At 43.7% G+C, this 16,374-nt stretch overlaps 1 protein-coding gene across 2 annotated transcripts in view; it reads right to left on the bottom strand.

The window, feature by feature from the left end:
* FAM124A (family with sequence similarity 124 member A) overlaps positions 1 to 13,860 on the bottom strand; it is a 78,700-nt gene extending 64,840 nt beyond the window's left edge. For both annotated transcript variants that reach the window (XM_066237235.1, XM_066237236.1), the window contains exon 1: positions 13,643 to 13,860. In XM_066237235.1, the coding sequence (XP_066093332.1) occupies positions 13,643 to 13,707 (65 nt within the window). In that variant the 5' untranslated portion in view covers positions 13,708 to 13,860. The remainder of the gene's footprint in view (positions 1 to 13,642) is intronic.
* Between the last annotated feature and the right edge of the window lie 2,514 nt (positions 13,861 to 16,374).

Here is a 16,374-nt window from a genome sequence, read left to right as displayed (position 1 = left end):
TAGCAATTCCACTTCTGGGTATATATTCAAAGAAATTAAAAACACTAATTTGAGTATGAGAAACATTCAATGAATACATAACTAAATGGAACAACTAAATGAAATGAGTTGATACTTCTCTCCCTTTCCCCATTTCTCTCTTTTGCTCTCAATGGGAAAATAAAAACAAAAACTCCCACTAATTTGAAATGATATATGCATCCTTATGTTCGCTGCAGTGCTATTTACAACAGCCAAGATATAAAAGTGATCCAAGTGCTCAGCAATAGATGAGTGGAAAAAGATGTGGTACATATATACAATGGAATATTATTTGACTACAAAAAAGAATGAAATCTTACCATTTGTAACAACATGGTTGGACCTAAAGGGTATTATGGTCAATGAAATAAGTGAAATAAGTCAGACAGAAAGACAAATACTGTATGATCCCACTTACATGTGGAATCTAAAGAACAAATGAAACCGAAACAGACTCACAGATACAGAAAATATACAGAGGGTTGCCAGGTCAGAGAGCGGTAACGGTGCTGGGTGAAAAGGCTGAAGAGTTTAACTACAAATTGGCAGTTACAAAATAGTCATAGGGATGTAAAGTCCAGCATAGGGATTATAATCAATAATATTGTAGCCTGACCAGGCAGTGGTGCAGTGGATAGAGCATCAGACTGGAACACAGAGGACCCAGAATCGAAACCCCGAGGACCCTAGCTTGAGTGCGGGCTCACCAGCTTGAGTATGAGGTTGCTGGCTTGAAGCCCAAGGTCGCTGGCTTGAACAAGGGTTCACTTGCTCTGTTGTGGCCCCCCCCCCACCGTCAAGGCACATATGAGAAAGCAATCAATGAACAACTAAGGTGCCACAACAAAGACTTGATGCTTCTCATCTCTCTCCCTTCCTGTCTGTCTGTCCCTGTCTCTGTCATAAAATAATAATAATAATAATAATATAACTACATATGTTACCAGGTGGATACTAGACTTAGTAGGGGCTAAGGGCAGAAATCACTGAATGAATTATATAAGTGTGTAACCACTATGCTGTATGCCTGAAATGAATATGATATTGAATGTCAACAATGATTGAAAAAAAAAAAAAAAGAAATCAGGAATCCTTCATTTGGGCTCTGTGGCTCTCTGGAGACCTGATGGGTCCTGGACTATCTAAATTTGCTCACAGATTTTTGAATGGATGCTTATGTCAGTGGGGAGAAGTTTCAATGTTTTCAACACAATTCTCAAAAGGATCATGACTCCCCAAATGTTTAAACCACTACAAATGAGAACCCTTCAAATGTTATCACCACACCATGGGCAAATGTTTCCTTGCATAGGAGGGGTGAACCCTAGGGAGTGTGAGTGGGGACCCTGACTGTGTGGGCTTCTACATTCAAGGTTTGGCCAGCCATCAGAAAACACAAAGGCATATCATAGGTGGCTTTTCGGTTCTAAGAATAAATCCTGCTGGACAGTAGAAGAACAGGATGTAGGCTGTGAGTGGGAAAGAGAAAAGGCAGGGTTAGGGCCAAGGTGAAATTAGCCATCAGTTTCTAAGAAATCAGCTGCTGGCATTCAGCCTGTGTGCAAATGGGCATCTGGCCAAGGATCTGTCTGCTTCATCTCCACAAAGCTCCTGCCCTACTTGTGTAGCTGGTAAACCTTCCCTCTCCCCCAACTTATTGGTAGAGAAGCTATTGGTTTTCTCCCCACAGTGTCCCACAGTTGTTCTCAGTAGAAAATTAATCTCTCAGGCTAAGGTGGTAGTTAGGGGACATAGTTATGCAAATTAAGCAGTTAATTATGTTTAATTTTATAGATTTGCACTCCTTTTATTTATTAGTGTCATAGTACCTTTCTTGAATCATCCAATTTTCATTGAGTTTCTTAGCACATTAAAAAAAACAAAACACAGAACATGCAAAACTTCTTTTAAAAACCATAAAAAGCATGCCTCTTAGTAGTTAAAATAACCTACATCTCTCACACACAAAATGATGCACTGGTAGAGGAAGAAAATGAGAGAAAAACAGCATGTGGTTTTTTCTTTTCAAATGAAATACTTGAGTAGTCATAGTATCTCTGAATTCTAAAACTGGGAAGAATAACAAACTACTAACATTTGCATATCCCTTTCTGTATTACCAACTGCCTTCTCTTACATCTAATCCAATTTTTTTCTGTTCCTGAATAGGAAACTAAAGTGGTATTATATGTAAGGAGAATAGGAAGCGAGACATGATACTTGCACTGTGCTTGCAGGGCAGTGGCAAAGAGGAAATTCGAAGGTAGAGGAAATCAGCTAGGGCACGGCGACACACTGACTAAGGGAAACAAAAGAGAGAGTCAAGGATCAAGGACGTTCTGAAACCCAGGATCTGTAACCCAAGTGTTGGTGCACTGCCTGTTTTCTGGAATCAGGCAGGACATGAATAAACGTTAGGACACTACTGAGAAACATAACACTGTATAAATACAATGATGCACAACAAACATCCACTGTGGTAGATGCAATAGCAAAAACGATTCCATTACAATATGATCATCTACAGACAGCCAGACTTTAAAGAAATTTCATGACAATTCAAATAAAGCGTTCAATATGAATGTGGATAGGGCTATTTACCTTCTTAAAATGTGTCGGTATTTTCAGCTGGGATTTTCCAAATACTCCTGAGGCAGGTGGGTCTCACATATCCATACATTTTAAAGATCTTTATCCAGATGGAAATGTACTTTGAATGAAATTTACATTTGAGTATATTTCAAGAATCTTTAAATGCAACAGTAGTATTTTAGGACAGGTGCTAGCATAACTCATGTCCCTGCCAGGACTCTCTCCCTATTTCTCCTGACTAAAGTCAAGTCACTGCCCAGGTCAGGTTTGCTAACTGGTCAGTCTCTCAATTGTCACTCTCACCCTGCTCCAATTCCCTTCCCATTACGGCAGCCAAACTCTGCAAAGTACAAATCTGATCATGTCTCTCTCCGAAGTTTCCGCTTGATATTATACAGCATAAACTCCTCTTTCCATGACCAATGGCCCCTGCCCAGTTCTGCAATCTCATCTATCTAGCACCTCATCTTCCATCTCTGTCTACCATCAAAACAGAAATCAACTGCAAGTCACCTAAACTTTCTCATTGCTTTCCAGCCTCTGATCCTGTTCATGAAATTTGTACACAGTTGCCATAATGATGGAGATACAATTTTAAATTGCTCTTTTCACTAAACACTATCATAACATGTTGCAGCATAGTTCCTGTAAGTATAACTTTAGATAAAGTGATTTACTATAATTTACTCAACCATTTCCCTTTTGTTGGCTATATGACTGTTCCTGATTGTTCACTTCTGCAAAGCACGCGGCGATGAGATATTTATACATACAGCCTGACACTCATTTTCTTTTCCTTAGAAAAAATATCATGAGGGGGAGCAGGGACTGAGTCAAGGTATAAACCATTTATAGCTCTTAAAATACAATTCAAGTAACCCTCACAAGTTATTTACGGGAAACACTGCCAGTGGAAGACAAACTTAAAGTTTAAAACAAGTTTGTGCATACTGAGTAGGTTCAAACCATTTCAATCTCTGGAGGATTATGTACTCCTGTTTTTTTAGAGGAGGAGAGAACAGCAATAAGGTACCTGTAAGGTATTTTTCCCCGCCGAGAAGGAAGGAAGAGGGCCGAAACTGCAATGTGTGGAATAAGTAAACGGCTTTATTGAGTACAGAGCGCACACCCCGCCCAGCAAGGTTCCCTGACCCCGAAGAAAGAACGATGAAGAAGAAATGGAGGTCAGGGAAGTTGCACGGATTAAACCGCGTGGGAGATATTTAAAGGGTCCCTCTAGAGAAGTGGAGCTACTATGACGTGGTGAAATTTCACTGGCTGGCAGACAATCACTTCTTTCCAAATGGTTCCTGGGAAGCTTCCTTTGGTGGGCTTGATTGTGGGTGGTCCTAGCCAAAGTGGGCGGGTCTGAGTTCCCCACATAATTATCCCTCTATCCACCGACCTTACAGTACCTATCTTGGGAATCTGGTTTTTTAAAAACAATTTATTTATTTTAACGAGGAGAGAGAGAGAGAGAGAGAGAGAGAGAGAGAGAGAGAAGAGAGAGAAAGAGAAGGGGGAGAGAAGCAGGAAGCATCAACTCCCATATGTGCCTGGACCTGGCAAGCCCAGGGTTTCAAACTAGCGACCTAAGCATTCCAGGTCAACACTTTTATCCACTGCGCCACCACAGGTCAGGCTTGGGAATCCGTTTATGAGTAAATCTGTTTATGAGTAAATTCTAAGAGTTTACCCAGCTGGCTTTGCATAAGACCTTCAACTCTGCCAGAATAAAGCATGAAAGGTAAATCCATGAATTTTAGGATGAAAACACATAATAGTGATGAGCAGAATAATACAAGGATTATATATTTTCATACAACTGACACACAGAGTGAAATGTTACATTTATTTAGTATCTGTGCCAAAAATCAACAGAAAGTGAGAATGCAGTCCTTTGACTATATTGTAATTATAATTAGATATAGGTATCATATATAAAAGGATCTGCACTTAAGACAGTTTCAGCAGCCTGACAGGTGGTGGTGCAGTGGATAGAGCATCGTTCTGGGATGCTGAGGACCCAGGTTCAAAACGCCAAGATCACCAGCTTGAGTGCAGGCTCACCAGCTTGAGAACGGGGTCACTGGCTTGAGCATGGGATCATAGACCTGATTCCATGGTTGCTAGCTTGTATCCAAAGGTCACTGGTTTGAAGCCCAAGGTTGCTGGCTTGAGCCCATGGTCACTGGCTTGAACAAGGGGTCAATGGCTCAGCTGGAGCCCCTTGGTCAAGGTACATGTGAGAAAGAAATCAATGAACAACTAAAGTGCCACAACAAAGACTTGATGCTTCTCATCTCTCTCCCTTCCTGTCTGTCTACCCCCCCTAAAAAAAAATGAGAGACAGTTTCAGCAACTATATGTATATAATGAATACCTTCCTAAATTCTCTATTCCAAGAAAATCTTGGTATAAGAATTGATTTCTGCATTTCAGTAAAATTGATCTCGACTTTTCTGTAAAACATCAGCTCAATGCATCATGGACCTCACCAGTTAACTCACTCCATTGCATTGGATTCCATAGTAACTTAGAGGTAACTAGCTTAGCTTGTCTTCTATACAAGATCTCTCCTTTTATCTTCTCTAAACCTGTCCCATTTTAGAATGTACTCCTCCTATTGCTTCCCATCCACCTGTTTACAAACTCTAGACTCACAAATTGTTTGTGACCTCTTCAATTCCAGTATCAGTAGGAGGTCACCCAAAGATAAAGGGCATGGTATGACCTGTGGATAAAAAAGGAGCCACAAGCCAGACCTGACAAACTCAGGGGAGGGAGGCCTGCATGGCAGGCCTTACAAACTCAGAGACGGAACAGGATAAGTAACCACACAGGACAAGCTGAACATAAAAATTCCTAACTAAAAGCGGGTCATGATGGGTAGTCATGTCCTAGGCCTGTTGTTTCCCTAACAAAGATCAATCCTTACCTTTGGAATTGTCTATTGTCTTTGTGCATCTAAGATAACACACCTCTACAATGTCAGAAAATATTATACTAAGTGAAAGAAGTAAATCAGAGAAAGCTAAGAACTATATGATTTCACACATAGGTGGGATATAAAACAGACTTATGGACATAGATAAAAGTGAAGTGGTTACCAGGTTGAAAGGGGAGAGGGGGAGGGAAGTAGGGACAAATATATGGGGATGAAAAAGGATTTGACTTTGAGTGATGGGCATACAACACAATCAATAGTTCAAATGCTATAGAGATGTTCACCTGAAACCTATGTACTCTTCTTGATCAACGTTACCATTAAATTTAAGTTCTAAATAAAAAAATAAATAAATATCACAGTGATTTCCTTTTGCAGACCTCTTGAAGGGATAATCACCAGCAAAGGCCACACTGTTATCACGCTCCCACATACATTATCTATGTGCCGTAATGCTAACTATCCTGTTCCCCCCCCCCAATGTAGTTAGTATGTGTCTCTCCATTTTGCTTTTTGTCAATCCCAGAGATTTCCCTGCTTTACTTTCTCCAGCCTCCCTAATCTGCCTCCACTGGACTTCATGTCACCTTCCTTACATCTCCACCTTTCATTCTAATGTATAAAATAAGCTGTAAAACTGCCATTCTCCTGAGCATTGCTTCAATCCATTGAGAGTTTGCTTCCTGGCAACTGTCATCAGTTGAGTCAAATAAACTCTTTATAAGCCTTTTCTAAGGCTGGATATTTTTTCGTCAACAGATCATGTTTTCAGAAGCTCAGGGACAGCTGACTCTGAAGTGAACGTCTATTCAAGCCAGGCCAAACTTTTGAATGAAAATAATCCATCAAGTAAAGTCATATTTGAAAGAGGGTCTTATAGGTCAAATCTTGCAGACATCACTAATGAAATGTTCATTATAAATCATTGTCTTACTTATTCTATGTCTTTTATTTGGGTTTACACATCGCCTGTCCCTCTATTAAGAGATTTCTTTAGTTTTTAAAGACTTTATTTATTGATTTTAGAGCAAGAGGGAGGGAGTGAGGGAGAGAGAGAGAGTGTAAGCTTATAGTTGCTTTACTTTAAGTTGTTCACTGATTGCTTCTCATGTGTGCCTTGACCGGGTAAGCCTGGGGTTTCAAACTGGCAACTTCAGCATTCCAGGTCGTGGCTCTATCCATTGCGCCACCACAGGTCAGGCAAGGATTTTGTTTCTTAAGATAGTTTACCACCATCAGTAGCTGACTTGCCAGTTTCTTTCCAAAATAAGTACACAGAAGCATAAGGCTTGCTTTCAAGTGGAAAATGGGACTTTCAAAATGACATCAATCACCACCGAAGAATACTAGTTTGCTTTTAGTTTTGGCCTGTATTTGGTGGGTCAGACAGCAAAGTTGGCATTTTGAGTAAAGGAAAATGTCTGAGCAAAAAACAAGAATTAATTCCAGATCAAATGGCTTCTTGAGAGGCAACTGCACTAGGTGGGAAGTACAAGAGACTCATGCTCCAATTTAGGCCACTCTCCCCTTCTAGGTTCTTATGGCTGGTCAGATAACCAGATCAACCTGAGACAGATTAGCAGAAGAGAGACAAATCAAAGTGTAATAACATGAATTATCTCTTGTATACATGGCAGAGACCCAGGAAAACCAAGTAACTAGCCAAAATGGCAGAAGCCACCACCTTCAGTCAAGACAAAAGATGTTGAGGGTGGAGAGTGAGTTATGGAAGGTTAGCAGGGAGAGCACAGCAAACAGGAATAAGGTTGTTATGCAGATTGAAGTCCAGGCCTTCTCCACTGAGAGTGTAGCAGACCTGATACAGTGAGGAGGACACTCGTACAAATGTAATACAAAGGGTAACTTCTGTTTGGTTTTCAGAGCTTCTCCCCTGTTTGCTGTTTCTTAAAATTAAACAGCCTAAAATAATCAGTATTTCACAGCCATATTTTGGAATGGAAAAAACTCTGTCCTCCTTCACCATAATTAGGTATCATCCAAACCTCCATTTCTTCATCTGTAAGATAACAGTAATTGTAATGCTGAAGTATGTCCTATATTCTCAGATATTCTGAATGATCATATCGCTTAAGGCCGTGATGGCGAACCTTTTTATAAAAACCGCCCACTTTTGCAGTGCTGGTCAACCTGGTCCCTCCCACCCACTAGTGGGCCTTCCAACTTTCACGGTGGGCCAATCGCGGCACTGTTTGGTTGCTCCGGTACCACCCACCATGAAACATAGAACACCCACTAGTGGGCGGAAGGGACCAGATTGAGGAGCACTGCAAAAACGGGCGGTTTTTATAAAAAGGTTCGCCATCACGGGCTTAAGGCATTGAAAAGCATCAAAGCATCTACTGTGCTGAGTAAAAAGAACATACAGTCTTGAATGTAATTGGAAAGATACATTTTTATTATATGAAATTCTAAGTTTATCATTTGGATAATTTTTATAACAATATTGATAATATGATGAAAAATAATAATGCACTGAAAGTTTACTCATGCCAGGCACTGTTCCACAGGTTAATCAATTACTGTTCCATACTAATTTAATCCTCACAACCATCCCAGTGAGGCAGGCTAGAAAGAAGTTAGGGAAAATCCCGACAAGTGGAATAAGAAAGTAGGAGTGGACATGTCAGGCGGGTAAACTGCTAGGGCCTCTCACCAGAGACCCCACCTCCACACATGATCAAAGGGAAAGTTTATGTCAGGAAACCCCTGCTATGGGCACAGAAGTCAACAACAACAAGAACTGGCTAAAACCAGATCGATCCAAGATGGAGGAAAAAGTGGCCAGAGATCCACCCCAAAGCTCATTATACCATCAGTATAATGAAAACGGACACCACAAGGAGAAGATGACTGAGGAGCACAGACGCCATGACACTTCCTAAACAGACTATATTAGGGACAAGACACCCCCCCATCCCAAACCGGGAGGTGAAGACAGAATTTGGTGCCAAAATATTCAGAAACTGGAAACACATAAAATCCCAAGAACTAACTGACCACGTATGCAACTCACTCATGAGTTGCTCAGGGTCCACTCAGACGCATACTTTCGCTTCTTATATAGGGGTACCCATACTCTGGCCTTTCTTTTTCTCTAACTAAATAAAACTTGCTTTTGTTCTTACTTCAGCTGGTTCTTGAAATCTTTCTTGTACAAGTTAAAAATGTGGAGAACCCGGCCCGTGCCAGCGCAGGGCACCACAGCTCAGAACTGGTCTAGTGACACCGTGAAGGTGGGTGCTATTATTGTCATTCCCATTTTCTGAGTAAACTGAGGGCAGAGAAAGGTTAAGTAATTTGCTCAAGGTGCCACAATTTTTAAGTGGAGAAGCCAGACTGGCTCTTTTGATTGTAACTTTCAAAGTGATCAGCACAATCTATGCATCGGCAGTGGGACCCACAAAGTTTCTTGAAACTATGTCTTTCTTTTTTTTACATTTTTTGAAGTTATATTGTTTTTTTTTTCTTTAATTTTTTTAGATTTTATTTATTCATTTTTAGTGATACAGGAGAGGGGGGGGGAGGGAGGGAGAGAAAGAAAGAAAGAAAGAAAGAAAGAAAGAAAGAAAGAAAGAAAGAAAGAAAGAAAAAAAGAAAGAAAGAAAAAGGGGAGGAGCAGGAAACATCAACTCCCATATGTGCCTTGACCAGTAGCCACAGCCACCATCACAGCCGCTTGGCCCATGCAGGTTTGCATTTGATTCAGACAGACGGTAATGAAACAACAGAGCCAAGAACTGGTGGGCCATTAGCTTTAATCCTAACTTGCACCCAGTGGGCAAGAAATACACACAGTGGGAAAACGTTTCCCTTTCCATTCAGGGCTTCCAAAGCCACTGACTTATCCAAGTTTCCTAGAATCAAAGGTTTGTATCTCACCAGCCTTATTCACCTTTGTTCCCCATCTCCTTCTCTCTGCACAAACGCTGCACAAACTGGCTTCTCCTTCAGCACTCTGCCATCTTGGCTGCTTCTACTCTCCTCCATGTGGCCTTTCTCTGCTCTCCTCTCTAATGCTAATCTCAAGAACCAAGAGAGAGCAAGCTCCTGGTCTGCCCCATTTTATAGTGTAGAAATCCAAACCTTTAATCCAATATACAAACAAGGTAGTCTCTGATACAAAGTCACTTAGGGTGGGAAAGGCTTAGCCTTAAAACTAAGCCTTGGGTATAACAATCCTGCCTGCTTACAGCCTGTCCCCCACACCCAATGCAAACTATAAGCAAGCAAATCTATATATCATATTTACAAACTTATTTGACCAACACCAGGCAAGCCCAGGGTTTCGAACTGGCGACCTCAGTGTTACAGGTTGATGCTTTATCCACTGAGCCACCACAGGTCAGGCTGGAATCATGTCTTTAACCATAATGCTGAAAGGATGTATAATCAGCAACTCTCCATTCTTTTGGGGAAGGAGGGCTGCATTTTCACCAAATGGAAACCCAAATTCCCTTCCTCCCTCCTGCTAGTTGTAAGAGGGGAGCAGTCCTTCCTCCTGTCCAAAGCCAATCCATCTATACAGGTGGTCTGAGTCCACCTGCGTCCACTGTTTCATACAGCAGACCTTACAGACCATGAGGATATCTTTCTCCTTTCCCTTTCTGTGCGTGTGGATTGCCCAATTACTGCCGTGTTTAGGAGATCCTCCCCTCAGCCACTCTCCGCCAGCTACTGCATCTCCTCACCCTTCCCCTCTCCCAGACAAAGGGCTCCAGCTAGCATCTCTTCCTCACCCTCCACTGCCCTGGCTTCCAGCTCACCACTCCACTGTCAACTTCCCTTAATTATTTCCATTGCTTTTCTTTTTTTTTCTTATTTTATTTTTGAGAGAAGCAGGGAGAGAGACAGGAACATCAAGCTGTTCCGGAATGTGCTCTGACTGGGGAATCAAACTTGCAACCTTCACACTTTGAAATGTCATTCCAACCAACCAGTGGCCAGGGCTTCATTTTTATTGATTTTTAGAGAAACAGAGAGGGGATTGGAGAGACAGGGGAGGGGAAGCGAAGCGTTTGTTGTTCCACTCAGTCGTTCATTTTTTGGTTGCTTCCCAGGTGTGCCCTGACCAGAGATCGACCCAGTAACCTTGTTGTTTCCAGACATTGCTCCTAACCGACTGAGCTAACCATCCAGGGCCGTTATCTCCAGTTAAAAAGACCAAACTTCACACTCCTTATTTGGTTTCTCAGTAGCAGTTAATCTCTGTTCCCTTTCTTCCCTTTCTTCCTTAGGGTTCTTTCTGCTCCACATTCTTCCTTTTTTTTTTTTTTTAATCTCATGTATACTTTTTTTTTTAGGCTCCTTTATCATCTCATCCTCCTTTTCCTGACACTTAAATGTTGTAGTTACTTAAGGCTGGGCTTAAATAGTATGTGCTTCACAAAGTTGTTGGAAGGATTAAATGAGTTAATGAACTACATGAAGGCTCAGAACAGTACCTGGCACAGGGTAAATGCCTCTAGTTGATTTAATCTACTCTTATAGCTTCAATTGCTGTTTTTAGGCTGACAGTTCCCTAACGCAATATCGCCGTGCAGACCCTGTCTCTGAGCTCCAGATAGACGGCATCACACCCTGGCTCATCATCTCTACTTGGACGTCTCCCAATAGCATAAATGCAACATGTTGGAAATGAAACTTCTCCCACCCTGCCCATACTTGATTTGGAGGGGATCACAGGCTACACTGAGAATCTGATGAAATATCAGTCTCTTCTCATAAAAATTCACAAATGACATCATTTTGCATACAACTTGAATTCATGGACCCCAACTTAAGGATCCTTGCCTTAGCAAATGCATCACTTGAGCTGAACCTGAAAATAAGAGTAGAGTTTCATCTGGTGGACAGGTATGCCAGGGAAAAAGGGCATGGCTGGCAAAGAGGGCAGCTTGACAAAGGCAAGGATTTGGAAACACCCTGCAGATGTGGCTAGATGTGGTATACAAGGGTAGACTGCCAAGAAATAAGGCCAAAGAGAGAGGAAGCCCATAACATTGGGGCTTATAGGCCTGCTGAGTTCTTTGCCTTTTGTTTATGACAGAGCCACTAAAAGTTTGAATGAGAGACACAATCATATTTTTGTTTTAAAAATGCTGAGAGCAAACATGTATTGAGTGCTTTCTCTGCTTTTTACACACAATCTCAACAAGTGACTATATGAAAGCTAGATAGGGTAACAGAGCAAGCTCTGGAAAAGCAGGGAAACTATGAACAGCTTTTTGATAACTAAACCTAAACTTCAAGGGGTATGTGAATATGTGGCAGATACTAGACTAATAAGCATACACAGAAACTATTTTATTTAAATGCTGGACACTTTTCCTGTATCTTTAAGGCTGCTACTGAGGCCCTAAGAATTCTTTAAACAATTCTGTCCTGTTAAAATGGCGCACTTTTGTGACAGGCAGGAAACAGTAGGGTATGTTCAGCAAGCCCCTCCCAGGCACCATGGCAGCTGTCATGCTGCTTGTTGGGATCCCAGAGTGATGTCAAGTGGGTGGAGAGGAGTCGCTGACCCTCTCCACCCACTTCTTCAAGAGAAAGCCTTTGGAAAAAATATTTGTGTTAGGTGAACTTTGCAAATTGAAAACAAAGACTAGTCAGTGCTTTATTTAATCCAGTGGAAAATGAGCTGGTTAATTTTGCTTGCTTTCTTCTATTCATGGTCCATGAAACTAGAGGGAGGAGGGGAGAAAAATTCAAGGATCTTCAATTAAAATTGATAAATGCCACTTATACAAAGTGTAGGGGGAAGCAAGGGAGTTCAGTTTTTGGAATAGGTTACTCCACTAGAATGTCATTGGGTTCTGTAGTAAACCATGGATGACAAGTTTGGATAACAGGGAAAGATCACTGCAGTGTAAATGCTTCCAGGAATAATGTCCCAGATTTGGGCTAGCACTGGCAGTGGAGGCTGCAAAGAAGGGTGAGGCCGGGAGGGCCGGAGGGGTTGAGTAGGGAGCCTTCTCTAGGTCCTGTCAGAACCCTGGGTCCATTCTGGGCTTGGACTCTCTTCCCGTTCTCATCTGGTTGCCAACCCCTGAAATTTATCTAAACCTCCCCAACCTTCAGGATCAAGTATTTCTGTCTGACTAGCTCCAGCCCTCCTCCAGGATTACTACAGATAGGAAAAGACACCCTTTCCTTCCGGGTCAGTACCCACATCCTGGATACATCCTGGACGTGGTGCTGACTCTGCACAGGGAAATCCTCCAGAGATAGGGGCTGGGTAGAAGCCTTTACAATGACTTGAATCTCCTAAAAGGCATTCAGGAAACAGGTTATGTTTGGAGAGAACTAATTAGTCTTCAGTGGTTTGGGGTAACTGTTTGAGTCTGTTGAAGTGAAGAGGACATTTCTTTAAATTATGTCTTCATCCCACCTGTACCCAAGGCAAACGGTTCCAGGTGGGACAGATGCCCACAGAGGTGAGGAAGGGAGAGTAGAGGAGTGTAGAGGAGTCAGCAAGTACAGTAAAGCCGTACAATTAAAAATGCCATCTTCTTAGATGACTTCCGAAAGACTTTTAGGTGGCTGGTGTCCTACCCTTTCATCCTCATCCCGGAGGCCCCATCCTGGACTCCAGGGGGCTCCGGAGCCACAAGAAGAAAGTCCTCATGGAAAGTCGAAACAGGTGCAAGAGCATCTCTTGTGTAATGCTGATCTCAGGGGGACACTGCATTTGCCTGGCACTCCACATCATCTTAGCAATACCGGAGGGCAGGAGGGGCTGGAGTGGGGGCACTCTGAACCTTGAGTCTTTCCACACACCCCCCGCCCCCGCCACCTCGGGGATGGCCCCGTCCTGCACCGGGCTGCGGTGGAGGCAATTCTGTCCTCAGGGCCCGCCTGGAAGGGAGCGGTGTCGCTACGGCCCCTCCGGCTTCCTGGGGGTAGGGTGGGGGGAGCGGTTGGGACTGGCAGCCCCGGCCCCCTCGTTTAGCCTTAGAGGCTCCGGATCCACCGTGGGGGTCCCAGGCGAGAGCGGAGCCGCCGCACAACTCGGAGAGTACCCTCCTTCCCCCGCCCACCCTCCCACCGCTCAGCCCGGCTCACCCTCCGGTCTCGGCGCCCGAGTCCACACAGTCATCCTCCTCGCCGCCGCCCGCCTTGGGATCCATGGCTCGGGCCCCGCAGCGCTCCACTTGCGGGCGCCGCCGTGACCCGGGGCGCGCTCCCTCCGGGCCGCCCAGCCTAGCCCCGTGCAGCCGGAGCCGGCGGGGTCGCTGCCAGTGTCTCGCGTCCCGGCTCCGGCCAACAACTCCGGTGCCGCCGGTGATCCCCGGCACCGCGCCCTCTCCTGGCCACGCCGGCCGGGCCCCGAGGCCGCTCCCGCCCGCCCTCGCCCCCGCCCCTCGCCTCCCGGCGTGTGAGCGTGTGCGCGCGAGGGTGTGTGCACAGGGTTTGAGCGTGTGCGCGCGAGGGTGTGTGCACAGTGTGTGAGCGTGTGCGCGCGAGGGTGTGTGCACAGGGTTTGAGCGTGTGCGCGCGAGGGTGTGTGCACAGTGTGTGAGCGTGTGCGCGCGAGGGTGTGTGCACAGGGTTTGAGCGTGTGCGCGCGAGGGTGTGTGCACAGTGTGTGAGCGTGTGCGCGCGCTGTGTGCCTGTACTAGAGGGTTGTGCGCGGGGTGTAAGCGTGTGCGCGCAGATGGGCACAAGTGCGCGAGCGTGTGTGAGCTCGCGTACTGCGCGCCTGTGTGCGATGTGCGTGCAGGAGCGGGAGAGGTGTGCGAGGTCGTTTGCGTCTGTTTGTGGTGTGATGTGGGTGGGCGAGTGAAGTACAATATTTGTAGGTGCACACTTTTCTGCATGTGTTGAGTGCGTTTGCTCCTGTGCCCATCTGTGCTTTGTAACCGTGTGCTGTGTGTATGTGTGCCCACGGAACTGCCCCGTTTCCCTGGGCGCACCGTCGGTGAATCGGCTTCAAGGCATCACCCGGAAGTTCCCGATCCCTGCGCTGCGAGCGACTTGAAGAAATATTCGGCAGCACGGTGAAAGCAGGGAGGGATCTGTTTCACTTCTGGGACCAGCTGGAACATTCAGGTGTTTTCTTACAGTTTCCTCAGAATTGCCAAAACTGAATTCATTTTCAGCTTTCTTAGCATAGTCTAAGTGGCTTCCCACCTTCCAACTTGCCAGTTTACAATCGGTGTCATGCATTCTTTTGCTATTTTTTTAAAACAAAATGTTTTTAAAAATAATTTAAAGATCACACGATGTACCTTTAGTCAAGTTTTGTTGTGATAAGGGGATATTGGATGTTTGTAAAATGCCAGCCAGGGTCAGGACCTTGGGGTGAGTTAGTGATCACTACTGGAGGAGTTCACTGCCCTTACGGGAGACCGAAGGGAAGCTTGTGGGGAGGGAGGATGGGAACAATTTGGATTTAATGCTGACAGTCCTGACCAAGCCGTTAGAAGACATTCACTTCTACTTTCTTCTGTTTCAAGGCAAGTTATTTCAAGACTTAATTTACTTATCTATAAGATAGAGCTATTGATATGGACCCTATAGCCTGTTGTGAATTGAATGACTTTGTGTAAATAAAACACTTAGCATTGGTCCTGATCCATGCCAAGCACTAGTCACAAGCAGCTATTATTACATCACAATCTCAACTGGCAAAGCAGTGTCACTTAGGCGACAAATGACACCGTAAAGAGGAATATATTTTTCTTTCCTCTCTTCCTCTCTCTTCCCTTTATTTCTTCCTTCCAATTTACCTACCTCATAAATATCACCCCTTTCTGATTATTTAAATTATGCAAACGAGAAACCAATGACCAAAAGACTAGAAATGCAGTCTCATCTTTAAAAAGCAAAACCAAACAAAACAGGTAAATATGCCAACCCCATATTTTAACTCAATTTTCCTTATTGAGCATAAAATCCATTTCACACAAAACAGAAATAGGTATAGTCTACTCAATTTGTGCTCATTAGCAGAAAGAAAGGAGCAGGCCAGTTTTTCAAGGGGGATTCCCCTAACCCCCATGTACTGATGATTTCCAAAAGAAAATTCTCACACGGGGCAAAAAATAAACCCCTTTGTGAGTGATTTACTGCACAATGCCATTAATAATCATTTTAAATTGATCAATTCATTCAGTAACCATTTAACTGAACAAGAGAGTGAATTCTGTTGAGGAAACTTCAACAGATAGGATGCCTGCCCTCAGGGAGCTTAAAATCCAGAGGCGGAGACTAATTAAGTAAATCATATATATTAAAATATATAAAACAAATGCAGATAAATCTATGAAGGGAAAGAATAGTGTGCTCTGAGAAAAAGAGAACGTAATTTAAATCTGCATGTCAGGGCAGGCTCTCTCAGGAAGGGTTATTTTAGCCCTCTGCTGTGTCCAGGCCTTTGCCCTTGCCGTTCCTTCTCCCTGGAATACTATCTTCCAAATTTTCTGCAAAACTCCTGCGACATGTCCGTCAAGACTCTATTCAAATGGCCTATCACCAGAGAGCCCTTCCCAACTAGGCCTATCTCATAGAACTCTCTTGCCCCTGTCTGCTTTCTTGTAACACTACCAGCACCAGACATATGATAGATTTATTTACTAATTACTGTATTTTTCGCTCCATAAGACGCACTTCCCCCCCCCCCCCAAAAGTGGAGGGGAAAATGCCCGTATGTCTTATGGAGCGAAAAATATGGCATTTTATTAAATATTCTAACACACCATTTGGTTCTAAATAGTTTTTCTCTTATTCTCCTCCTTAAAACCCTAGGTGTGTCTTATATGGTCAGGTGCGTCTTATGGAGTGAAAAATATGGT

This window comes from Saccopteryx bilineata, chromosome 6 (genome assembly GCF_036850765.1).
Source record: "Saccopteryx bilineata isolate mSacBil1 chromosome 6, mSacBil1_pri_phased_curated, whole genome shotgun sequence".
NCBI lineage: Eukaryota > Metazoa > Chordata > Mammalia > Chiroptera > Emballonuridae > Saccopteryx > Saccopteryx bilineata.
This window is presented reverse-complemented; position numbering and strand designations above follow the sequence as displayed.